At 36.1% G+C, this 26,379-nt stretch overlaps 1 protein-coding gene across 2 annotated transcripts in view; it reads right to left on the reverse strand.

Annotated features, from left to right (window-relative positions):
- Positions 1-5,176: 5,176 nt before the first annotated feature.
- SCFD1 (sec1 family domain containing 1) overlaps positions 5,177-26,379 on the reverse strand; it is a 106,271-nt gene continuing 85,068 nt past the window's right edge. For both annotated transcript variants that reach the window (XM_041758717.1, XM_041758718.1), the window contains exons 20-25: positions 26,272-26,325; positions 24,229-24,281; positions 22,024-22,057; positions 20,470-20,535; positions 10,334-10,402; positions 5,177-5,381 (exon numbers count right to left, since the gene is read on the reverse strand). In XM_041758717.1, the coding sequence (XP_041614651.1) occupies positions 5,358-5,381; positions 10,334-10,402; positions 20,470-20,535; positions 22,024-22,057; positions 24,229-24,281; positions 26,272-26,325 (300 nt within the window). In that variant the 3' untranslated portion in view covers positions 5,177-5,357. The remainder of the gene's footprint in view (positions 5,382-10,333; positions 10,403-20,469; positions 20,536-22,023; positions 22,058-24,228; positions 24,282-26,271; positions 26,326-26,379) is intronic.

Genomic DNA, 26,379 nt, shown 5'->3' on the forward strand with positions numbered 1-26,379 from the left:
ATGATATTATTCTACAGATATATCTAGCAATTTTTTTCTTCTCAGATATTGAAGTCTTTCATTTCTAGAAGTCCATTTTGGGCCTTAAAAATATTTTCTATATCTTAATGTTCTACCTTCTTGAATATATGGAATATAGTTATAATAGTTTCAATGTCTTTGTTAATTAATTCTGTCATCTGTGGCATTTCTGAGTCTGTTTCTATTAAAATGTCTTCTCTTGGGATCCCTGGATGGCGCAGTGGTTTAGCGCCTGCCTTTGGCCCAGAGCGTGATCCTGGAGACCCGGGATCGAATCCCACGTCGGGCTCTCGGTGCATGGAGCCTGCTTCTCCCTCTGCCTATGTCTCTGCCTCTCTCTCTCTCTCTCTCTCTCTCTGTGACTATCATAAATAAATAAAAACTTAACAAAAAATGTTTTCTCTTCACAATGAGCTTTATTACCCTGTGTCTCATCTGGTAAGATCTGATTGGATTGGAGACACTAAACTTATTTTGTTGGGTGCTTACTCTTCTATTCCTCTATTCTTGAGCTTTTTTGCACATGGTTAAGCTACTTGGAACAGTTTGATCCTTTTGGGTTTTGCTTTCAAGGATTGTTAGGTGGGGCCAGAACAGCATTCAGTCTAGGGCTAATCTTTCCTATTATCGAGGCAAAGGCCTTTGGAGTACAATGCCAGTCCTCCATGAAATGTGAGGTGATTGATAGGAACAGACCCTATTCGTGGCCCCATTTGAGCCAAGAAGGTTGTTCCTGCTCCGCGGGATCCTTGTAGGAGGTTCTTTCCCTAGCCTCCGGTTGTTTCCTCACCACCTGCATGATCAGCATTCATCTGACCCTCTGCAGATCTCTAGAACTTTCTTCCTGTGTAGCTCTCTTTTCTCCATTATTCTGCCCCCGTGAATGCTAGCTACCTTGACTTTGCCAAGTGCCCAACTTTGTCTCAGCAACTCAGGGGTCCCTCTCTCTCAGCACTATCTGTGCTGAAGCCTGGGAAAAAAAAAAAATCTCACCAGGAAGTAAGAAGGGGCAACTGCAGGACTCCTCTTGTTTGCTTTCCTTCTCTTAGGGATCACTGTCCTTTGCTTACTGATGTTTAGTGTCTGAGAATCATTGTTTCTTATATTCTGGGTGGCATTTCTTTGGCTTTTTAGGATGTTTAAATCATCCATTGGATTTTGTCTCTCTTTTATTTTTATTTTCTTCTAGTGTAATTTATTTTTTTAGCATTTATTTTATTGTTTTTTTTAATGTATATATATATATTTTTTATTGGAGTTCGATTTCTCTTTGTAAGGCTGTGTCTGCTGCTGGCTGCAACACTCACATTATACTAATGATAGACCCAGTGGTTCAAAGGATGTTAGAAAACAAAAACAAAAACAAAAACAAAAACAAAAAAAACAAAAGATGTCGTTAGGACATCTTGAAGCTCTGCATTGTCTTCATTCTCAGGTACCTTGTGGCCATATCTATTGCCTCATTTTAAGACCCTTCAGGTTAAGTCTGGCAGATAGTGGCCCTCTTGTGCCTTTTAAGCAATGACCTCGGCAGGAATCTAATTGTTTCTCTATTGGCTAGGTTTGACTACTCCTCTATCCCTTTATCAATTACTGTTATTGTCAGATGTATCGTTAGCTCCACCTGAAACGAGTGAATGAGGAGGAAGGTAAAATTGGGGTGACAGAAATCAGGGAAAATGATGCTGATAAGCAAATCAGCATATGACAGTTATAATCCTTCAGGAGATCATAGAGTTCCTGTGGCTGTCTCTGGTGACAAAACGACAAAACGTGTCATTTTGGTACATGGAGCTTGCTTTTTTAGCACAATCAGCTATTCCTGTTGAAAGTGAGCCATGCTGATGGGGTTGATGCTTGGTAATTTAGAACCATCCTGAGGTTTCCATTTTAAAAAGCAGCTACAAATATTTAAAGTCTGACACACACTTATCAACATTCATGATCTCTTTGGATACCAATTTTTGAAATTCTATGATTCTGTTGAACCCAGGGTATTCAACAAAGTGAAGTTGAATAGTTCCTAGTTCTCTCTGCTTGGTTTATGTCTATTTTGATATGGTCACTATGACAAGTGAGAAATTGTTTCCAGTTTATTCACCTGTCACATCAGTACACTCTCATCAGCCTATATAGCTAGGTGTTTCTGTGTGCCTCACAATTAAAAAAAAAAATTCTGCAAAAGTCCACTGTCTGATGATCTGGGTATATTTAACTGAATTTAAATCTTCACACCCAGCTTCAAATTCTTTTGAATATTACCTAAAAATTTTAAGTTTTAAGGGCATAATTCAAAAATTCACAATGCAGACACTAGGATGTGATTTTTGTCTTACAGTTTGTCACAGGACAAAATTACCTGATGGAGCTGAAACAGAAGTCTGTTTCAGAGCAAATTTTGTTTTGAATTTCTTTTCAATCCTTTATTTTGCCTTTTCCTTTTATTCTAGAGCCCCATCTATGCCAAGTGAACCGATCTTTCCCAAGTTAATGCCTAACTACTCAAATTCTCTTAGGGGGCTATGCTTGCCAGTGATGTGTATGAGCCCATTAGGTGTTTGTTTTGTTGAATATCCTGCACTGGCTAGTCCACGTGAGCTGATTACCTTGAGGGCCGTGTTGGATGTCCCTACTTTGCACAGCTCATTCCACCATGGAGGAAATGTAGAGTGACTGACTCAGGTTGATCAGTGAGGAGTGGCTTGGCAAGACTTCAAGCCCCCTGCTTCCTCAGGCAATTTTGAGCAGTGGAGAGAATGGACTCGAAGCAGACAGGTGTGCATTCTATCTTTGGCTCCACCATGTACGAGCTAGGACTTTGTGAGCTTTGTTTCCATCTATAAAATTGGTGCCATTCCACCTGTTAGTGCTGTTGAGAGGACTTATGTAACTTTTGTAAATCATGTGGCACAGCATTTCCCTTTCCTACTGACCTCTACCCCTGGTATGCATTTTACCATGGCAGGCATCAATTCCTCTGAGAATGCCCTTTGGGGGCAGGTAAAACTGGTTTCTGAATCAGCCAAGCTGGGGACTTGCTGGATACACCTGTTGAGCTGCCCAGCCCAAGACAGCAGCAACAGTGACCCTCACCATGGTGTGGATGGACTGCTGGGGAACCACACTAGGACAGATGGGGCTAGGCTGTGGACAGTTTGGGAAAGGGCTAAGTTTCCCCAGAGACTTTTATTTTTTATTTATTTTTATTTTTAAAGATTTTGTTTATTCACGAGAGACACAGAGAGAGAGGGAGAGAGAGAGAGGCAGAGACACAGGCAGAGGGAGAAACAGGCTCCGTATGGGGAGCCTGACATGGGACTCGATCCCGGGACTCCAGGATCACGACCTGGGTCAAAGGCAGCACTAAACCACCGAGCCACCCTGGGCTGCCCAAGACTTTTTTTTTAAAGGCCCCACAGAAAAGTTTCTATCTCAGAACCTTGGCAATGATATATATATATTTTAAAGATTTATTTATTTATGATAGACAGAGAGAGAGAGGCAGAGACACAGGAGGAGGGAGAAGCAGGCTCCATGCCGGGAGCCTGATGTGGGACTCGATCCCGGGACTCCAGGATCGCGCCCTGGGCCAAAGGCAGGCGCCAAACCGCTAAGCCACCCAGGGATCCCCTGGCAATGATCTTTTATGTGAACTTGAGGCAAACTTGAAAAAAAAAATCATGAATTGATGAGATGCATTAATTTTTTTGGCTGCAAACACAAGTGACCACCTCCTGTGTCTTTCAAGTAGTTTTAACCAAAAAAAATTTTTTTATGGAAGTATATTAAAGTCTAGCTTCTCTGTTACTGAGGAAACTGCGATATTGCTTTATCTTCTCTGTAATTTACCACCTCGATTAACATTATTGTCTCTATTACATTGTCTCCTTAAGCCCTGAACATGAAACCACTTTGATAACTTTGGCAGATGATGTGGTGCTATGGATCGAATATTTGTTCCCTAGAAATTCTGTTGAAGCCCTTCCTCCCAATATAATGGTATTTGGAGGTGAGGCCTTTTAGAGGTAAATGGGTTTGGATGAGATCACAGGGGTGGAGCCCCCATGATAGGATTAGTGCTCCTTAAAGGGGGATTGAGGGATTATGACTCTTTATTATGTGAAGATACAAGAAGATGGATGTCTGATCTGCTGGATTTCCTATAGCCTCCCAAGCTGTGTGACATATGTATAAGCTGCTGGCATATGGTAATTTGTTATAGTCGCCCAAACATACTTGGAATTTTAACTCCAAACCAAGTCAGATTAGTAGGCCACTACCCAAATAGAAATCTTTCGTTTGACCTGACTTTTGCATGATGGCATTGACTCATGAGGGTTGGGAGTGCAGAAACAGTCTTGTGAATCTTGCTGTTTTATCTATTAGGATGTTATCTATGACATTACAGATTCCTCTTGATGAGGCTTATCAGGAGGAAAGGGTCCCTGGCCTTAAGAATTTTTTTCTCTGGAGCAACTGGCTTGCTTTTATCTTGTAGCTGCCTTGAGTTTTAAGATCAACAGTCCTTCCTGCTGCATGCCAGGAAGGTTTGAACCAAAGGGAACACTTAATTTTACAAATTTTTTTAGAACTTCATGGGAAGTTTGTATTTGTCCAATCTAGATGATGTTGTTGCCATTTAAAAAAAAAGGGATTTTGTGATAAAATGTACAAAGGTGTGCCAGACGAAGAAGAGACATTAACATACTCAAAGTTAGGCAGCCCAGGTGGCTGAGCGGTTTAGCGCTGCCTTCAGCCCAGGGTGTGATCCGGGAGACCCAGGATCGAGTCCCATGTCGGGCTCCCTGCATGGAGCCTGCTTCTCTCTCTCCTCTCTGTGAATTCTCATGAATAAAATCTTAAAAAAAAAAAAAAAGTACTCAAAGTCCACAGGCAACACGAGAGACCAGAAAACCATGGGAAGGTAATTTTACAATTAAAATGCATACAAGTGAAAAAAAAATTGCATGTATGTAGGAAATTCATGAACCAGTCAAGCAACATTTGCATATTTCTTTACACTGGCTTCAATCTTAATAAATCAGTTATCATATTGATAATTTAACATTATATTCAGGCAGTTTTCTTGCCTTCCTAAGTACTTACTTTCTCAGTTATCAAACATAACAGGAGAGAGAACGTACAATTTAAAAAATTTATTTCTGAACTCCTTTATTCTTTTAATTAGTACACATTATATTAAGTATAGAATTTCCTTAAAAATTAACTCTAAATTTCACTGTTTGGACACTGGTATGAAGAAGAAAACATCTGGCTCTTTTGACTTTTCTTTTTACATTTATCCAAGTAGATTCTCATATTAAGGTTCTTCTGTGTTACTTTTGTCCAAGTTGTGACAGCTAAAACAAAACATAAGAATGGCTTTATTTTAATCACAAAAGAAATTTATGCATTCAAACATATTTGTAAGCACCTTAAAAACGAATGCTTTAATCATGGTAAAATCTAGGCTTATTTCGTTCACTGCATGTATCTAGAATAAATTTTCACTCAACGTTTACCACCACTTCAAATGTTTAAAGTTTTGTAGATCTTTAAAAAAAAAAAAGTATCACCGACATAGGTAGAAATTCAATTAATGGAAAATAAAAACCCTGAGAATAAAGTTAATATTAACCCAGTATGAAAATGTCAAGAAAAAAATCTCATGTGCAGCTTTAATGCTCACAGTTTACTTCTCCATATATTTTAATTAGTTTGATATTTCTAAAACATCATTAAAAAGAAAAAGAAAGGCCTTCAATTCTGGAAGGTTGGGTAAACTTCTACTGGCCTAATACTCCCAGGGATTGCAATTATAAACTTTAAACAAAATACAAAAACCAACTCCTGGAAGACAGTGAAGAACACCTGACAGCCAGTGGGTGGGGAAGGAACAGACACTAGGAAGGAGAGGCTCCCACTGGTGAGTTCAACCTGAAGAACCGGAGAGCCAGTGGGGCCAACTAAAGCCACTGAAGGTGAGAGGAAATCCTAGAAACAAGAGGGACAGAGTGAGGGAGCCCTATATTCTATGTATAAATTTTAACCAAATCTGTGGGGAAACCCTGAACCACACACAGATGAGCGAGATTAAGAAGCAAGACTGGGCTGTTGCCCGTGCCCGTGAGACACAGCTGGAGGTCTGAGTCTCATCAGGGTCAGCGTCTGCTAAAGGCCCAGATCAGCACTCCAAAGAAACATTCAGTTTCTAAAACATTCAGTAATCTAGAATTAGTATATGATGGAGCAGGAAAATCAGACCCATTCTTTAGGGGGAAAGACAGTGGAGACAGATGGTGAAATGGATGATCTATGGGCTGTAATTAATAGAAAGGGTGTAAAAGCAGTTATGACAACTATCCTCAGTGAAATCATGGAGACTATGTTCACAATGAAAAGACAGAACACTTGAGCAGAGAATACAACTATATTTAAAAAAAAAACCCAAATGAATATTCAAGAACTGGTAAATACAACATTATTCAAATGGCAGAAGGGAAATAACAAAGGAAAGAGTGAATCTGAAGATAGGACAACTTAAATCATACACTCTAAAGGAGCAGAATCAGGGGTGCCTGGCTTGCTGAGTTGGAAGAGCATGCTACTCTCGATCTTGAGGTCAGGAGTTCAAGCCCCACACTGGGTGTAGAGATTACTCAAATAAGTAAACAAACAAATTAAAAAAAAATTCTTAAAAAACAACCCCCCCCCCCCCAATCCCAAACAGAATACTCAGAGATGTGTGGCATAATATAAAATGCTGATCATATAGGTGAATGGAGTCCCAAAGGGAGAGGAGAAAATTGGACATAAAAATATTTGAAGAAAGAATAGCTGAAAATTCCCTAAATTTGGAAGATATAAACTGATGATAGATTCAAGAAGCTCAGTGATCCCTAAATAAGATAAATGTATAAGAATTCACACATAAATACATCCTAACTGCTGAAAACCAAAGATAATGAGGATATCTTGAAAGCAGCCAGAGAAAAATTAAACATGATATGTAAAATTATATTGATCTGAGTACTACTAACTTCCTATCAGAAATAATGGAAGGTATAAGATTGTGAAATAACATCTTTAAAGTTTGAAAAACTGTCAATCTAGAATTCTTTATCCAGCCAAAATATTTAAGAATAAAGGTGAAATACATTTTCATATAAAAGGAAATTAAGGTAATTCACTGCTAGCTCCTGAGCTTATACTGAATGCTAAAAGAAGTTTTGCAGTCAACACATGCAAATCAAAATCTACTAGAGTTGGTAGAGATAAAGAACACTGGAAATCCTATCTGTGTAAATACAAAGGATTTCTTTATGATACAGATAACTGAGGTAAAAATGATAAGAATGCCCACTGTCTTATGGGATTAATGATGTATGTAGAGGTAAAATATATCACAATGAGAATAACTGCTGAGGGAATGGGTCTATATCGTTGCAAGGTTTCCATATTTAATGTAAGTGGCACAGTATTAATTCTAGCTTATAAATAGTTAAAGATATATATATTGTGATCTATATAGCAACTGCTAAATCGATAATGCAGAGATACAGCTCAAATAAAAAAGTGTTTAAATAATAAGAAGGTAGGAAAGGAGAAAGACGGCCAAACTAAGAAAGCAAACAGTAAAACGGCAGATCCAATAATTACATTAGATGTTAACAGACTAATAGGCCCAATTAAAAGTCAGAGATTACCAGAATGGTTTTCAAAAAAAAAAAAAAAATCCAATCATATGACACCTACAAGATAAACACCTTTAATATAAATTCATAGGTAAGCTGAGCAATCAGATGGAAAAGTTATAACCTGCAAGCTGTAAGACTAGAGTAGCTAATTTAATACCACATAAAGTAGACTTTAAGGAAAGAGGATTACCAGCTGAGTAGAAGAATATTACATAATAAAAGGGTACACTCATCAGGAAGACACAGCAATCATAAATCTGTGTATACTTAATAGAGCTTAAAAATAAGCGGACATTGACAGGACTAAAAGGAGAGCCTGACGGAACTAGAGGGGGAAAGCATTAATTTCACAAACATAGTTGGAGATTTTATTATTAGTCTTTTAGTACCAAATAGATTTAGACCAAAAAACCCACAAAGCAACAAATCAATAAAGACATAGAGGATTTAGGTAATGCTGTCAACTACCATGACCAAACTGAAATTTATAGAACCTTTCCCTCAACTGCTGCATAATGCATTCTTTTTAAAGTGCACATGGAGTGCTTAGAAGAGACCATATGTTGGGCCATAAAATAGATTGAAATCAATTTTGAAACAGTAAATAATGTGCAGAATGTTCTATGACCACAAAGTAATTAAATTAGAAATCAATAATAAGATATCTAGAAAACCCAAATACTTGAAAACAACAAATCTTTAAATTATACATGGGCTAAAAAAAATAAAACCACCAAGTATATTAAAAATATAGAATATGGTGATGAAAATATATTAACATTTGTGAAATGCAGCTAAAATATGGTTTGGATTTTATGGCTTTATTATTTTTTTTTTCCAAAGATTTTATTCAAAGAAAGTGCACAAGCAGGGGGAGAGGGGAGAAACAGGCTCTGCACTGAGCAGGGAACCTGATGAAGAGCTTGATCCAAGGACTCCAAGATCATGAGCTGAGCTGAAGGCAGGTGCTTAACCTATTGAGCCACCCAGGTGCCCCTGATTTTATGGCTTTAAATGCTTATGTGGAATTTAAGAAAGGAAGCAGATGAACACAGGAGAAGGGGAGGAAAAATTTAAAAAATGATGCAATCAGAGAGGGAGACAAACCATAAGAGACTCTTAACTATAGGAAATAAACTGACGGTTGTGGGAGGGGATGAAGTAAACTAGGTGATGGGCATTAAGGAGGGCACTTGATGTAATAGCACTGGGTGTTACATGCAAATAGATGAATCACTAAACTCTACCTGTGAAACTAATAATAGACTATACATATTAATTAATTGATTTTAAATTAAAAAAAAGAAAAACTAAAGAACTTGATAAGATCCCAAAGTAATCAAAACAAAGGAAATCAATGAATAGAGAAATTAGCATAAACATCTGGTAGATTAAAAAGATTAATTAAATTGAGAATCATCTAGTAAACCCAAGAAAAAAATATTCCATTTAGTTTTGCCTATTCTAGAACATTATATAATCTGTGGTGGAAAAGTATCAAGAGCATGTTTTTGGGCAGGAACTAAGGGCAAGGACTGCCTGGGCATGGATCATAAAGGAACTCTGAGGTGTGATGGTTCTACACCCTGAATAGGAGTTTGTGCTGAATTATTCAAGTGAACACATCTGACAATACCTAGGAATATACACTTAAGATCTGTATATTTCACTGTTGTCAATTTTACCTCCAAAGAGTACAAAACAATAAAAACCCTCAAAAACTAAAACCCCTAGGCAATAAAGAATTAAGGGGAAAGTGCACTGATATCTTTAATTTTCTTTGAAATGAATAAAATTATAGCAATGAATAGAATGAAGAATGGATAAATGAGTAGGTGTCTTATAAAGCAATACAGTAAAATGTTAATGAGGAGTATACATGTGTTCACTGTATCTTCCTGAACTTTTCTGTATTCTATCAGTGGGCAACTACATTAAGGTTAGAAATACAAGAATCACATAATGAGGATAAGAAAGTTGTTCTGGAAAATGATGCTAGGAATAGCTGCTAAAAATGAGTATAGGATGCTTTTGTGATTTTTATGGCAGCCAATGCAGAGGTGAGTGAACATTACTGGTAAGACTACTGAGCATCCCCAGTAGTTAAGCGTAAAAAAAAAAAAAAAAAAAAAAGCTAAAGTTAATGTAATTAACCGAGAACATTAGCAGTTCCTTCAAGAAAAAGAATGTAGAGCCTATGTACATCTCAGCTACTGCTGTCCTTAATGTTCAAGTGAATGTAATTCCATTGTATCTACTGCATAAAACTATTCCCCTACCCTCATCCAGAAAGTTACTTAATTTCTTAGCCCGATGTGTGATATTGTTGGTAAAGTCAGAAATGTGGACAGCGTATAAGAAATGGTGATTTTGCTTGAGTACACTATTCCAATTTTAAATTCTCTGAATTTACCTTTTCATAGATTTGGGATAATAGAAATAATATTATTTACCAGAGTTTTCTGTATAGTTTTCATGGTAAAACCTGTATTTTTATAGCTCTATGGCTTTTGGCTTCAAGCTGGGTCAAAAGAATATGATGATTCTCTTGCTCTCTTTTGACAAACAACAGCAAGTTATGGTACGTTAAAAGAAACTAACAAGGTATACTTTACCTGTTTTATGAACTGTGTAGCATTAAAAAGTTCACTGCAGCCATATAAAATGTGTTTGCCTTGCTTCCCCTGTAAAAGAAGAGAACTCATACAAGTAACAAGTAATATTCTCAATATTCCCAAGAAAAGTGATCAAGTCTAATAAGACTTTTTGTTATTCTTAAAGGTTTTTTGAGGGGGAGGTTATAAAATTTTAGTATACACATATTTATCCTAAAATTGCATGGAATAAAGTGGTGCAATAGGCATAAATTATTTTTTAAAAATGTATTAACATACACTGCTGGTATCATTTATACTGAAAAGAGAAGGAATCTGATGACAGCCGCATTTCACAGGAACAACAATTATTTATAAAATCCCAGGCCAACATTCTTCCAATGTAAGATCTATACTACTTGAAGAAAATATTCCTGGAGTTTTGTTAGGCTAGCAGTAGGATATAGTATAAGTTGCATGAACTGTCACTGCGTCTCATTTGTGCAATACAGTATTTACATATCAACATACTGTAATCCATTTTTTATGACCCCTCATGAATGAATTTCATTCCTAATTTTGGCAGAATGCTATAACCCAATTACAGTAGTCAAAACTTCTACTGAAGAATTCTGCCAAGTCCTTAATGCTGAAATTATTATATGTATTGTGTACTTGAAGGAAAATTCATTTCTTCTTTAATGTAAAAAGCTTATTCCATAACAAATACAGTAATTCATCAAGAAACAGAAATATGGCTTTGTATCAGCTGAATAAAAATAGTTCCCTGAATAAATGTCCTCACTGGCCATTTCTGAGCAAAACAAGTCACACCTCACTTCATTTTTGAAAAATGAGATGTTATGTGCAATAACAATAACAGAGTTGATCATATAAGTGGGATTCTTGAGGCTACGTAGGTTATACTTACACAAGGCATTAGTAAAGGTAGAGATCACAGCATAGTAGGATAAAGAAAGCAGAGGGAAACATTAGAAGGGTCCAAATATTCTATGCACAGCTCCCAGGATCCCATCTCAGCACAGGACACATTTTATTTTCAATTGTCAACTACCAAATTATAGAGAAGATGCCCCAGTTGCAGGGGAGCCCTGGTCTTTCTAAAGGAAGGGTCTTTTATACCTCTCTGATCATGTAACCTAAATCAGGCTACAGGACCAGGCTCAACACCAGAAGCAAGAAAACATGACAGAAATTAGGTGCAAATCATCAGTATTTTCATTTTCTATTAAACAGTGCTGACACGCCAGTGCAGGTTGCCCCCAATCTATGTTGGTCCCTAGCACAAGACTCTATTCACTACTAGTTAGTACATGATATTCACATGTCAGCATCATGGCTCTCAAGGCTCCCAGAGATCAGCACAGGGCTGAAACACACTAGTGGAGATGAATCCTGTACTATAAGTTTAAACGTTGCAGTCTACCCATATTCTAGTGCAAACTTATGCTTAATTATGCACAAACTTGGTACTTCCTCCATCAAAAACTGAACTTTGTGAAATATACCAATAACTGGATTCAAGGTAACAATTATTAACTAAATCTAGTTCATTCTCTAGCCAATCACCTTCCATCAAGAGAACAGCCTGTGGTGGCTTCAAGTTCAACTACCGATACATTTGGTTACTTACTACCAATTTTTTTTTTTGTCCTTTTGGGTTCAGCACACTCTTACTCCCAAATTGCTTTTGGATATTAGTACATATTATTTCTGCAACTATAAAAAGAAACAAAAGGCTACTGGGACAGCTATTCAAAGCCTGTTGTGTGCTTTATGTATTTGTCCAGAGCATGTATGCAAATGACTGAGTTCCCAAATACCTTTAAGAGTCTCAACTGTGATTTCTTTTGGAAATGTGTCTTATAACTTCAAAATGTCTGATAATGTTATTGGAGAATCAGATATTATAAATTCCTAAACAATACTTTTGCTTTAATAAATACACCTTCACATGTAAATGCCTGCTCTCAAAGTTAGACAAAATAAGATAGTTATTTATGTGATTAAAGGACTGACTACCGGTTTCAATTTCACAACTGGCTCTAATAGTATGTTCAAAAGGTCAATGTCAGGCAGCCTGGGTGGCTCAGTGGTTTAGCGTCGCCTTCAATCCAGGGTGTGATCCTGGAGACCTGGGATCGAATCCCACGTCAGGCTTCCTGCATGGAACCTGCTTCTCCCTCTGCCTGTGTCTCTGCCTCTCTCTGTGTCTCTCATGAATAAATAAAATCTAAAAAAAAAAAAAAAAAAAAAAAAAAAAAAAAGTCAATGTCTATGCAGTTCTTTCCTCCAGTATATCTCATGTGTAAGGCAGGTGCATCTTTCTTCAGAGATATGCCTTTGTGAAGCACATCATGGGAGGCTACTAGAGTGTCATTTATCTATTGCATCTTTTAGGTACACACTAATGTGGTGGAGCCAGCATGTCTTTGTATCAATCACATTTTCTTATCTTTTTTGTAAGTTGAGGCTTAGACTAAGAGTACATTTTTTTGTTTTGTTTTACCCTTTGACCTCCACCTGTTTCTTCCTCTGGCAACCAGCAATCTGTTCTCAATGTCTATGAGCTTATTTTTAAGTTAATTTTCAGAGAGAGAAAGAGAGAACAGCAAGAGGGGAGGGGCAGAGGGAGAGAGAGAATCTCAAGCAGACTCCACACGTGGAGCCTGACACAGGGCTCAATCTTATGACCCTGAGATCATGACCTGAGCCAAACTCAAGAGGTGGATGCTTAACCGACTGAACTACCCAGGCACCCCATGAGCTTTTTTTTTTTTTTTAAATGAGTCAACACATAAGAGAACGATATGGGTTTTGTGTTTCTCTTGTCTTATTTCACTTAGGATAATGCATGTACACACAATTTCTTTACCATTCATCTATCAATGGATACATAGGTTGCTTCCATATCTTGGCTACTGTAAACAGTGCTGCAATGTCTATGAGGGTACAAATGTCTTTTCCAGTTAGTGTTTTTGTTTTCTTTGTATAAATACTCAGAAGTGGAATTGCTGGATAGTAGTTCTATTTTTACTTTTTTGAGGAATCTGCATACTGTTTCCCATAGTGGCTGCACCAATTTACATTCCCGTCAACAGCACATGAGAGTTCCCCTTTCTCTACCTTGCTGCCACACTTGTTATTTTGGATAACAGCCATTATAACAGGTGTGAGGTGAATTTCATTATGATTTTGACTTTCACTGATGATGAATGGTGTTGAGCCATCTTTTCATGTTTGTTGGCCATCTGTATGTCTTCTTTGGAAAAAAAGTCTATTCAGGTCCTCTGCCCATTTTTAATTATTATTTTCTGGTGTTGTGTAAGTTCCCTATCTATTGTGGATATTAACCCTTGTCAGATACATTATTTGCAAATATATTTCCCATTCAGTAGGCTGCCTTTGTTGACATTTCCATTGCTGTGGAGAAGCTTTTTACCAGGATGTAGTCTGATTTATTTTTGCTTGTGTTGCTTTGGCTTTTGGAGTCAGATTAAAAAAAAAATCACTGCCAAGATCTATGTCCGTCAAGTTTACGGCTTGTTTTCTTCTAGGAGTTTCATGATTTCAGGTCTTATGTTCAATTCCTTAATTCATTTTGAACTAATTTTTGTGTATAGTGTAAAATAGAGGTTGGTTTTATTCTTTCACATGTGGCTGTGTAGTTTTTCCAGTACTGTTTATTGAAGAGACTGTCCTTTTTCCATTGTACATTCTTGACATCTTTGTTGTAAATTAATATATCATATATTGCATAGGTTTATTTCTGAGTTCTCAATTCTCTTCCATTGATCTATGTGATTATTTTTATGCCAGCACCATACTGTTCTAATTACCATAGCTTACATAGAGTTTGAAACGAGAGCACGTGATGCCTCCAGCTTTGTTCTTTCTCAAGATTGCTTTGGTTATTAATGGTCTTTTGTGCCTCCATACAAATTTAGGATTGTTCTGGTTCTGTGAAAAAATGCCATTGGAATTTTGACAGGGATTAAAATGAACCTGTGGACTGCTTTGAGGGTTCTTTTGATCCATGAACCTAACATATCTCTTTGTGTCTTCAATTTCTTTCATCAATGGCTTATAGTTTCCAATAAAGTCTTTCAGTTTCTTTGTTAAATTTATTCCTCGGTATTTAATTTTTTAAAATGTGATTGTAAATGGGACTATTTTCTTGATTTATCTGATAGTTTGTTATTAGTGTATAGAAATGCAACAGATTTTTGGGCACTGATTTTTGTATCCTGCAACTTTACTGAATTTATTAGTTCTGACAGTTTTTTTTTCTCTATATGCCATCTACTAATAGTGACATGAGTTTTACTTTTCAAATTTGGATGCCTTTTATTTCTTATTCTTGTGTAACTGCTCTGGCTAGAACTTCTAATACTATATTGAATAAAAGTAGCATAAGCAGGCATACTTGTCTTATTGAATGTTTTCTTAAAATTAATTTCATCAAATGCATTGCTGACATATCAAATAGCAGTTACATTATGAGTCAAATTACTGTATTATTTTCTTTGCCTTCCTAACAAAACTGGCATTTGCTGAATGTGAACCAGTGTAAATTAAAGGCCACGCTAGATTATTCTCCATTCTTGTAGGTACAGTCCTAAGTTTTGTTTCATACTATAAGGTTGTACTGACAAGGGGTTTTAATGGCATAAAGGTGACCTATGAAAAACTCGTACCTGTTATTATACGAAGTAATAAAAGACTGGATATTTTGACTCAGGAAGAAGATAAAGAAGTCTATTCAATTAAACAGTGCACTGAAGGTGTTAGCCAGGTGGTTAGGCAAAAAGAAAAAGAAAAAAGAAAAAGGAAAAACATCCCAGATAGTTTAAGAAAGAATTTAAAGTAATTCTATTCACATATAACATGATCTCCTATACAGAAAATCCTAAAAATTCACTAAAATACCTTAGAACCAATAAATTAGGTCAAGAGGGCTGCAGGATACAAGATTATACATAAAAATAATTTTTTATTGGACTGAAATGAGCAATCCCAAAATAAAACAAAAACAATTCCATTCATAATAGCATAAAAACATATAGAAATAAATTTAATGAAAGAAGTGTAAAAGCTTATGCTCTGAAAACAGCAAAAACCAACAGAAACAATGAAACAACAAAAAAACTGTTGAAAGAAATTATTTTTTTTAATTATTATTATTTTTTTTAATGATAGTCACACACACACAGAGAGAGAGAGAGAGAGAGAGAGAGAGAGAGAGGCAGAGACATAGGCAGAGGGAGAAGCAGGCTCCTTGCAGGGAGCCCAACGTGGGACTTGATCTTGGATCCTGGGATCACGCCCTGAGCTGAAGGCAGATGCTCAACCACTGAGCCACCCAAGCACAAGACATAACATTATTAAGATGAAAATAGTCTCTAAACTGATATATAGGGTCAATGCAATTCCTGCTAGAATCCCAACTAAATTGACAAGTATTCCTATGGAAGTGCAAAACACCCAGAAAAACAATCTTGAAAAAGAAAAGAACTGAGAGTCCTGAAATAAACTTATATACATATATGGTCAGCTTATTTTCAACAAGGCCACCAAGACCATTCAATAGAGGAAAATGGTCTTTTCAATAAATGATGCGGGGATAATGTGGACAGCCATATACAAAAGAGTGAAGCTGGGCTTTACTTCATACTACATGACAAATTAACTAAAAACGGATCAAAGACCTACATTTTAGAGTAAAAATGCTTTTCTTTTAGAAGCAAACATAGGGGTAAATCTTCTGACCTTGGATTTGACTTTGTCAAATTTGGATTTGGGATTCCTAGATATGACAACAAAAGAAGCATAAAAGAGAGCAACAAAAGAAAACATATATATTGGATTTCATCAAAATAAAAAGAACTCTTGCACTTTAAAAAACACCATTTAGAAAATACAAAGACAACCTAAAGAATGGGAGAAAATTTCTGCAAATCACATATTTGATAAGGGACTTACTTCTAGATTACATACTCTTAAAACTCCATAATAAAAAGGCAAAATAACTCAACTATAAAAATGGGCAAGGATCTTAGTAGACATTTCTCCAAAGATATACAAATGGCCAAAAGGCACATGAATATGCTTTACATCCTAATTCACCAGGGGAATGAAAATCAAAACCACAGCGAGATACCGCCTCACTCCCACCAGGATAATCAGAATCAAAAAGCCCAGTAACAAGTGTTGGTGATGATGTGGAGAAATCAAAGTCTTCATACACTGCTTGTGTGAATGCAGAATGGTACAATCACTTTGGAAAACAGACTAGCAGTTCCTCAGTTAATAATAAAAATTATGACGACTCAGGAATTCCACTCCTAGGTATATACCTAAGAGAAATGGAAACATACAGAATAACACTAGCTTATTACTTAAGGTTTCTAGTCGACAACAACAGGTTTCATCCAGAATAGGCAATCATTTTGGATTTGGATTTGTACACCTGATTATTGGAACAAACATCTTTAATATTCTATTAGAAGCCTCAGCAGAAACTGTTTCAATGTGGACTCCCTTCTTATATTACCACTTGACAAAGTTTTGCTGCAAGTGCAGTTCAACAAGGGTGTTATGAAACATTGTATACAGCAAACTGACTCAGACACCTTAACATACACAAAGTAGGAGACTGACTGCAAACTGTAACAGACATTTGAAACATCTTTTTTCTAAACTGGGCTGGTCTTTCTGAGACACAGTGGCTTTGTATGATGGAATGTGTGTTAAAATATAAGTGATACAATTAAAGAGGATAATTAAAAGTGGATAGATTGTTGAGATTCAGCAGAGAAAATAAGGAAGAGATGAAAAGGGGTAAAAACACAGGAACTAACAAAAATTTATTCTGCATTTCTAAAAATGTTTCTCTATGTGATCCTGTAGTTCAGGGATATGCAAACAGACACCAAGACACTGCCTCTAAATCTGTCTGAGGAATGATGCAAAGGGCTGTTTCTACTTTCTGCCTGTCTAAACTGGGATTAATAGGTGGACCAGACTGTCCTATATGTATGGTCACACTTACTTAGCCTTACTTCCTATCTCTGGGAATGGACAAAGGAGAAAGCACTGGCTACTCTCAGACTGCTGCTAGCTCTATGGATCAGGCAACTTGCTGAATCTGACAGTAAATCTTTTAAACCAGGGGCCAAATTCTGGGTAAAAATGACCAACAAATGAAAGGAGGAAATCTTGACTCTGAAAAGGAGCAAGTGCATAATGAAAAGGTAACATTATCTCTGTACCTTGTAAGAGGCCAAAGCAAAAAAGTAATACTCTGAGCTATATTTAGACATGCCCAAGGCCTGTAGAAATTGCCTCTATTTGAAGCTGAAGGTCCAAGATGGGTTCCAGGATTTTAAAGAAAGATTAAATCTGCAATTACCCATATTGTATGTCCTGATGATGCTAATAACATCTAGGGGATAAACACTTAAGAATAATTCTAATCCCTCTTTTTTCTCTGACAGGTTATCATTTTACAGGTTTTATATATTCTGTAAGATTCCTCGGGGGAGGCAAAATTAGTATACAACTGCCACCAAAATGTATATAAGAAAATTTGTTCAGCAACAAAACCAAAGACCACTGCATAACTGTTAACCTAAATGATGATCTATTAAGAATGGTATCTGGGGGATCCCTGGGTGGCGCAGCGGTTTAGCGCCTGCCTTTGCGCCTGCCTTTGGCCCAGGGCGCAATCCTGGAGACCCGGGATCGAATCCCACGTCGGGCTCCCGGTGCATGGAGCCTGCTTCTCCCTCTGCCTATGTCTCCACGCCTCTCTTTCTCTCTCTGTGTGACTATCATAAATAAATAAATATTAAAAAAAAAAAAAAGAACGGCATCTGGATATAAGAACTTAAAATATCTGTTGCATGCCTGACTAGTCATAGTATCACAGGCCTTACTACTCACACACCGTTTTTTGGGGCTTTAAAAGATAATAACAGGAAAAAAAATAGTAAACTGAAACTAAGTAAAAGATACAGGCCTTACTCATCTCTCAGTGATAATCTGATATTCTTCTGATAAAAGTGATTAATGGAAAAAAAAAACTAGACTTAATAATTATTTGTTACAAGAACCAACTTATTAACACATCTCACAAAATTAAAATTTCTATAGTAGAAAGACTTAAGTTGTCAAGCTTATATATGATTAAAAACAGGTTTGCAGTAGAATATTTGGTAGACTGCAATGTTCCTTCAAAATTATGCCTGCATCTCAGCCACTATACTCCACAAATGACTAATATTTTGGGTTTATCCTTTTTGTGTTTCTGTTGTACAAATATTTACAAAAAAGCAGAAAAAAGAATGTTGATGAGTGGAATTAAGAAAGCTGAACCAAGATGGTGGTGGTGGGGGGTATGTGGAATGTATAAGTACAGGCGTAATTTCAGCTGATCTGTTGCAGCCCTGTGTTTATCCCAGAGAACACCTAGAACAGTCATATTTTTGACCCTTTGCCAAACCTGAACAAAACAGATCAACTAGTGATTAATACAGTCCCATGCAAGGCTCATAGACAGACCAGGAGACAACTTGCACCTGTCAGTACCCATTTATAGAAATTGTATAGACTGATGGTTTGTACCTGGTTCCTGTTATGTTCCCTTGGTTTCTGCTTTTGAACTGGTCATGTGGCCTGGTTCTGGCTGTATGACCAAAGAGAGATATAAAAGACACCTTCTTGTTCAAGATGGATGCTCCCTGAAGACTGTGACATCTTATACAGATCTCGGTGGTTCACACTCTGAAGATGAAGTATGTCTTATGTAACTAAAATAGGATCCCAGTTATGCCTGATAGTTTTGAAGCTCTGTTACATTTGTCTTTTCTTTTAAATCTCCTGCTGTACCAAAATCTCAACCTTTTTAAAGTCTTACATAACATAGGACATAAGGAATGATCATTATTTAATGTTAACTGAATAAATGAAGATTACAAAATGTCACACAACTGATAATTCTGTTGCCCCTACCTTTTAAATGGTGTTTTGCTCTTCAAGTTACACCCTTTACTTAATATTTTTTTGCTTAATTGTCACTCCCTGCTGCTGTCAGCTTTGAATAGCATTCTACTTCTAATTTGCTATCTCCTGTTTGCTAAAAAAGCAGACATTCCAAGTGTGTTAGAAGTATGTTGCTGATTTAAGTAACGGGATAGGAGAAAAGTGCTTATTATTCATGTAAATGGGTTCTGTAAATCCTTTCAACAAGGGAGATTTTTTGGAAGAGGAGCTTATTTGAGGTCTCTGAACATTTATTTTACTTTTGTGAGAGAGAGAGAGAGGAGAAGGGGGAGAGAGAGGGAGAGAGAGAATCTTAAGCAGGCTCCATGCCCAGTATGGTGCCCGAAGTTGTGCTCTATCTCATGACTGAGATCATGACCTGAGCTGAAATCAAGACACTTAACAGACTGAGATGCCCGGCCACCCCATGGTCTTTGAACATTTAGAGTCAAATTCAGATATATAGCTGCCGAGTGCCTGGGTGGCTCAGTGGTTGAGCATCCACCTTCCACTCGGGTCATGATCCCGGGGTCCTGGGATGGAGTCCCACATCAGGCTCCCCACAGGGGGTCTACTTCTCCCCTCTGCCTGTGTCTCTGCCTCTTTCTCTGTGTCTCTCATGAATAAATAAAATCGTAAAAAAAATAAGATACATAGCTGCCAAGTACGTTACATCAATAAGATACATTATTTCCCAGATCAACTACAATTTTAGACCAGAAATGTGACAGGGAATAGGAAAACAATGAGCATATGGGCATTTTCTTCTATATGAGGACTTTTAATTTTTATTTATTTATGATAGTCACAGAGAGATAGAGAGAGGCAGAGACACAGGCAGAGGGAGAAGCAGGCTCCATGCACCGGGAGCCCGACGTGGGATTCGATCCCGGGTCTCCAGGATTGCGCCCTGGGCCAAAGGCAGGCGCCAAACCGCTGCGCCACCCAGGGATCCCTATATGAGGACTTTTAAACTACCTCTAGAAAAGAGGGTATGTACAAATCAGAAAGCCACCAGAGAATGCTAGTATGCTAAAAACACAGCTCAACTGTGAAACATCAATTGATTAAAGAATAAAAAGGCCAACATGTACCTTTATATAGTCAACAAGATTTTGGTATTCAATGTAGTTGCCTCCTCCCACCACAAAAACAATTGCCTAAAAATGCAAACAGAAAAAAAAAACAAAAACAAAACAACCAGGTAAGTTGAGAGAAACAGAATTTTAACTTACATGCAATATGGTTTTTAGTTTGGAGCATATTCCACAACTTATATATTAAAAAAAAAAAGATAGCAAAAGGTCACATCCTAAGTGCCTAGCGCTACTTCAATTAAAAGAAATTTGTTTCTAAAAAGTGTGTAGAGGAAAACAAACTTCATTCATTCTTCAGTTAAGTAACAGCAAATAAATCTAAGGGGCTTTCTCCAAAATGCTTTTTAAAATTCGAGGTTATTTATTGTAGGTAGGAAAAACAAAACTTGGCATTTACATAATTTCTAAAATGTGCTTTACTGTATTTATTTTTATTGAGAAGCTTCTTGTATTTCAAATGAAAACAGTCATATCTTCACAAAAGGTTGGAATCTAATTTTAGAACCAAGTTCCACACATATAAAACTTTTACTACAGTCTTAGACTTCTTTTTCTGTAAGTTACCCAATCTTGTGTCCGTTTTTTTTTTTAACGTTTTTAATATTAGTTTCAGGAGTACAATACAGTGATTCAACATTTCCTTATAACACCCAGTGCTCTTCGTAGCAATTGCCCTTTAATCCCTCCCCCACACCCCCCTCTTAGAACCTTAAGTTTGTTCTCCATAGTGAAGAGTCTATTTCCTGGTTTGCCTCTTTTTTCCCTATGCTCATTTGTTTTGTTTGTTAAATTCCACACATGAGTGAAATCATATGGTGTTTCTTTCTCTGACTGATTTCACTTAGTGTAATACACTCTTGCTCCATCCATGTTATTGCAAATGGCAAGATTTTGCTTTTATGGCTGAGTAATATACCAATGCATATATACATCTTCTGTACCCATTCATCAGTTGATGGGCACTTATATGAAAAGATGTGCAATCAACATCATACGTCAGGGAAATACAAATTAAATAAAAATTAAAACCACCATGAGAGATATCACCTCACATCTGTCAGAATGGCTAAAATCAACAACACAAAAAACAAGTGTTGGGGAGGATGCAGAGAAAGGGGAACCTTCTTATACTGTTGGTAGGAATGCAAACTGGTGTAGCCACTGTGGAAAACAGTATGGAGGTTCCCCAGGAAGTTGAAAAAGAACTATCCTACAATCCAGCAACTGTACTACTAGATATTTACCCAAAGAATATAAAAATACTAATTCAAAGGGATACATGCACACCAATGTATATAGCAGCATTGTCACAATAGCCAAACTATGGAAACAGCCATGTCCACTGACTGTATCAGTTATTTTTAGCTTGAATTATTCTAAGTAATTTTATAAATCAGGAAAATATGGTTACTAATATGGTTACACAGAACTGGATTTGTCAAGATTACCATACAGTAATGGTAATAAAGCCATAAAGATGAAGATAATTCTTCAAGACTGCTTGGTCATCTTCCTTTTGTTTTAGAGACACAATTTTTAGATAGACCTTACCTCCTGGAATGGATTTTTGTTCCTTGGAACTGAGCTGCAACAAAGAAAAATGTACTGAGAATTTCACCCAAGGCTTTCACTACAAACAAAAGAGGTATGGGAAACACACACATGCACCTACAATTGGATATGTATTTATAATTCTTCTTCCTTCACTTTCTTTGAGGCTGGGTCCTTTAGTTTTGTGTACCCAAATAGTGAATTGGGATGCAGAGGAATACACTAGAAGAGATACATGTGTCAGTATCTAAAAGGGAGTAGGACAATTTTTCTCTTTAAGATAAAATCTAAGAGAAAACTGAGAGGGAGAAGGAAACACTGAGCAGCAGCTCTCAAAAGGATAAAATCTGGGTATAAGGTAAATTGCTAAAGTATATATTTTAGTACTAAATCATATAAAATTTTACTATCCTCAACATAATTTTATAGTTTGTCAGTACCTACATTTGTGAAAAAACTATGTAAACACATGTATGGTAAGTAACAGAAGGAAATGGATGGGAGAAGGGATTTGCATTTTGCTGTAGCTTATTTCTTTGTATTTATATATGCCATTATATATTATTACATATATTAGCCACATACTTACAATGTATTTAAAAAATATTTGGTGTCCACGAGACCTTTTATTTTTTTATTTTTTATTTTTCCACGAGACCTTTTAATTAAGGTATTCTTCAAAGCATTTGTGAGTCAGACGTGGATTTGTTTCAGTGTTAAAAACAGGCTATATAAAAAGAGAACTTAGATTTTCCTCACAAGCAATTTTTGAAAATCTCAAAGAAGAGTAGAGTGCTATTATACCATGTTTAATGATTGAAAGGCCAATCCAACAGCTCTATCATCTTTTGCTCATTTCTATGGCCTGTCTGAATGAATATTCCATAGAAAGGACCAGAAGCCCAACTGACTGAAACACCTCATCAGTGATCAACTTCCTTCTAGAGTGCTCTAAGTTCCTCGAAGAGTACATATAGAATGAGGTGAGATTTTAAATAGCACAGTATTACTAGTTATTAATAACGGAGATTAATTGTGATTAAACAGCTCAAGAGCAGACAAAGGAGAATTTCTAAGGAAAATGTATCTACTTGTTAGCCATATGCAAATACAAGGAAGGATAAAATGTAAGCTGGAGAATATCAAGATAGGAAAAGAGTTCTAAGTCCACTGTTTTAAAGGGTACAAATCAGTGGTTTTTAGTATATTTACAGAGTTGTACAACTGTCACCACTAACTTCAGAACATTTTTTTACCACCCTCAAAAGAAGCTGTCACTCCTCATCCTCTCCCTTCTAGAATTTATTTTTTGTCAAATTCTCCTTTGCCAGCTGCAGCTGCTATTAGCAGCTTCTTTTGTAACTTTAGCAATATTTCTGGTAAATTAAGAAAATAAATTTCCTTTAAGTTATAATCTAATCTAAAACAATCTAGTAATCAATTATCTAGTGACTAGATTATTTGTTCTAACGACAAAGAAGTTGAGATAAAGCAGAGACAAAGTTCTAAAGATCCAAAACATAAGATGTAGGCAAGAAACCAGCTTCACTCAAATTTAGGTGAGAAAGATCATTCTAAGCACGTTTTTTCCCCTCCTAATTCTGTCTATTCTTTCTCTATGTCTTGTAGGCTATTTTTCATATTATCATGAAGTAAACCTTGAAAAGTAATATCCATAATGAAGCAAGCAAGTACATATCATGTTTGTTATAAATTAGAAAAAGTATCTGTAGAATGTTTCATTGCCATAACATAAAGAAGTATTTACAACAATCCATGGGGGCTTGGCTTTTATGGGCCAGTTAAATAAAAACAACAACAACAACTGGTATTCAACATAAAGTTCTCATCTTTGCTTTGGTTCAGTAAGAATATTCATTTAAAAACACATTATCCAAATTGCCCTCCTTCATATAGTTAGTTTGTAATACAGCCGTCTTGTTATGAAGAACAAAAACAAAACAACATAATGTATTTTTCGGATGTGTGAGTGTATATACTTGAAAGGAAAAGAACCAAAATGTTAAGTAAGATTAGTAGTGATTATCTCTAGGTAGTAAGATTATACATATTGTTTATTTACCAGGTTTCCATTTAGTTTGAATTTTTAATAAGCACTTATTTCTAACAAAAAATTATGTTATTTCCATTCTTAGTGGGATGGGAAGACCTACAAACAAATCACACAAGTCAAGAGCTGCTTACCTGTCATTGCCTCGTAGCATTTTGGGATCAAAATATCTATAGTCATCAGTTTCCTAGTTAAAAAACAAAAAACAAAAAATTGGAACTTGCTTTCTCTTTAGAATGTTACCATTTGGCTTTGAGTATTTTATTTAATTAAGCTATTAATCTGGTAGATTAATTAAATAAATCTGTGTCACCACCACCACTAACAGAACACTTATTTACATGTTAAACATTCTAGATGCTTTAGATGAAATTACTCACTTAAATTCTCATAACATCTGTGAGGTAGTTATTTTTATCTCTGTTTTCTCATATGGACAAGCTGGGGCACAGAAAAATTATGTTAACTTTTCTAAGGTCACGTAACTAGTAATATGGGAACTCTAGGATTTGAACCCAGGTAGTCTAGTTTCAAAGCCCATGCTCTTAACCACACTATACTGCTATACTATCTTGAAAATATAATCATTTTATAAGCCAGTATAATTATTTTTATTGCTTCTGTTTTAGAATTTTATTATATGTTCATGATTTTATACAGAATAACTTAATACAGGTTATAATCTCTATTATTTGAAGCATTTTAAGTTAGATGTATTCTGGAATTTTGAATTTAAAAATTTTTTAGATGATACCATGCATAAACTAAATATAATGTAACACTCCCAGTGGGCACCACCCCATCATCTAACGTATTACTATTTTTGCAGCTAGATAGATGAATATTAATATAAAGTATGATAAAAACTATAAAGAGCCTCAAACTGAGTTAAGGTCAGGTTTTGCCACCAAATGGATCATATAAAATCTTTCAGTTTTCAGGACTTTGTAGATTTCAGAAGTTTCAGATAAGGGGTTGTGTACTTTCTAAATTGGAAACTAGTTTCTTGATATTAAAGGAGCTGGGAAGTACTGTTTTACTGCCTGCAAGTGTAATCACTCCCTCATTTTTGCTTCCCTCTCCTTTTGCAGCACAGTCAGCCAAAGGAATCTGTTCCTTTGCCAAAGGGTGGAAAAAAGATAGTTATAAATGTATACTTTTCTTAGGCTTTCAGGCTTTTCAAGAAAAGCTACTTCTTCATATATTCTAGGATGTTTTAACATTGTTACTACATTATATACCATTTTTTCTGTATCAATTCCTATACTGAAGAATCTTGTCCTTTTTAACTTATCATTATGGACCATTCTCTCATTCCTCTCATAATTGTAATTATCCCCTTTGGGGATGTCTTATTACTTGTTGTTTTCACATGACAAGATTTTAAAATATGTTTTGTTAAATTTCTTTTAATGTTATTATAATCATGTTTTAACAATTACAAAAAGTGACACATTGATTTGAAGATCCTGTTCAATCTTTCTTAGCATGGAATCTAAAGCCCTGCTGCCAAAATCTATAGAGATTCAGATCAACCTGAACTAGGGTTCTGATGTTGCCTTTCTTGATTCTAGACTCCTGTGATAACCAAGTTCTAGTCACCACGGTAACAGGATGAGCTGTTTTATGAAATGGACTGTGATAATTTTCACATTCCTTTCTTGAATGTAAACAGCTTGGAAACCCAGTAAATGCTAACAATATTTACCCATTTGTCTATTCATCCAACAATTTCTCTCAATTTTACTTTGTAGCCTAAAGACTTCCATCCCATCTGAACATATACACTTAAAAATTTCACTGTGTACTTCTCTAATTTTCATAAAGTTAAATTAGTCTTGTACTCTTCATACTACACACCAGCTGATGCTCACTAGTCCTTTGTCATTTCAAGAAACTTGCTTCTTGGGATATATTTTACATTTAACTATATATACAGAATATAATCTACATTTAATTTGGATGAGAGCTGGCCAGAATAGTTATAGCAGCCGAGAAAACCAATTCTCATTATCTGTGATAATGGCTAAAAAAGCTCTTTGAGAACCTGGACTCTTTGCTTTCTCTCATGTAGTCTGCTCTGATTAAGCCCACAATGAACCCAGATTTTATTGCCTTTCATGCACTGAGTTTGATATGTTCACGAATTTACAAGTACAATATTAAATGCTACTCACAGGATTTGACTTCATCTCCATCAGATTGTCTAAAATACGAGTAACAGGTAGATTCTGTGGAAAAGATAAGTATTTTGTTAAATATTAGAATAACCAAAACAAAACAAC

The sequence above is a fragment of the Vulpes lagopus genome, chromosome 6 (assembly GCF_018345385.1).
Source record: "Vulpes lagopus strain Blue_001 chromosome 6, ASM1834538v1, whole genome shotgun sequence".
Classification (NCBI taxonomy): Eukaryota; Metazoa; Chordata; class Mammalia; order Carnivora; family Canidae; genus Vulpes; species Vulpes lagopus.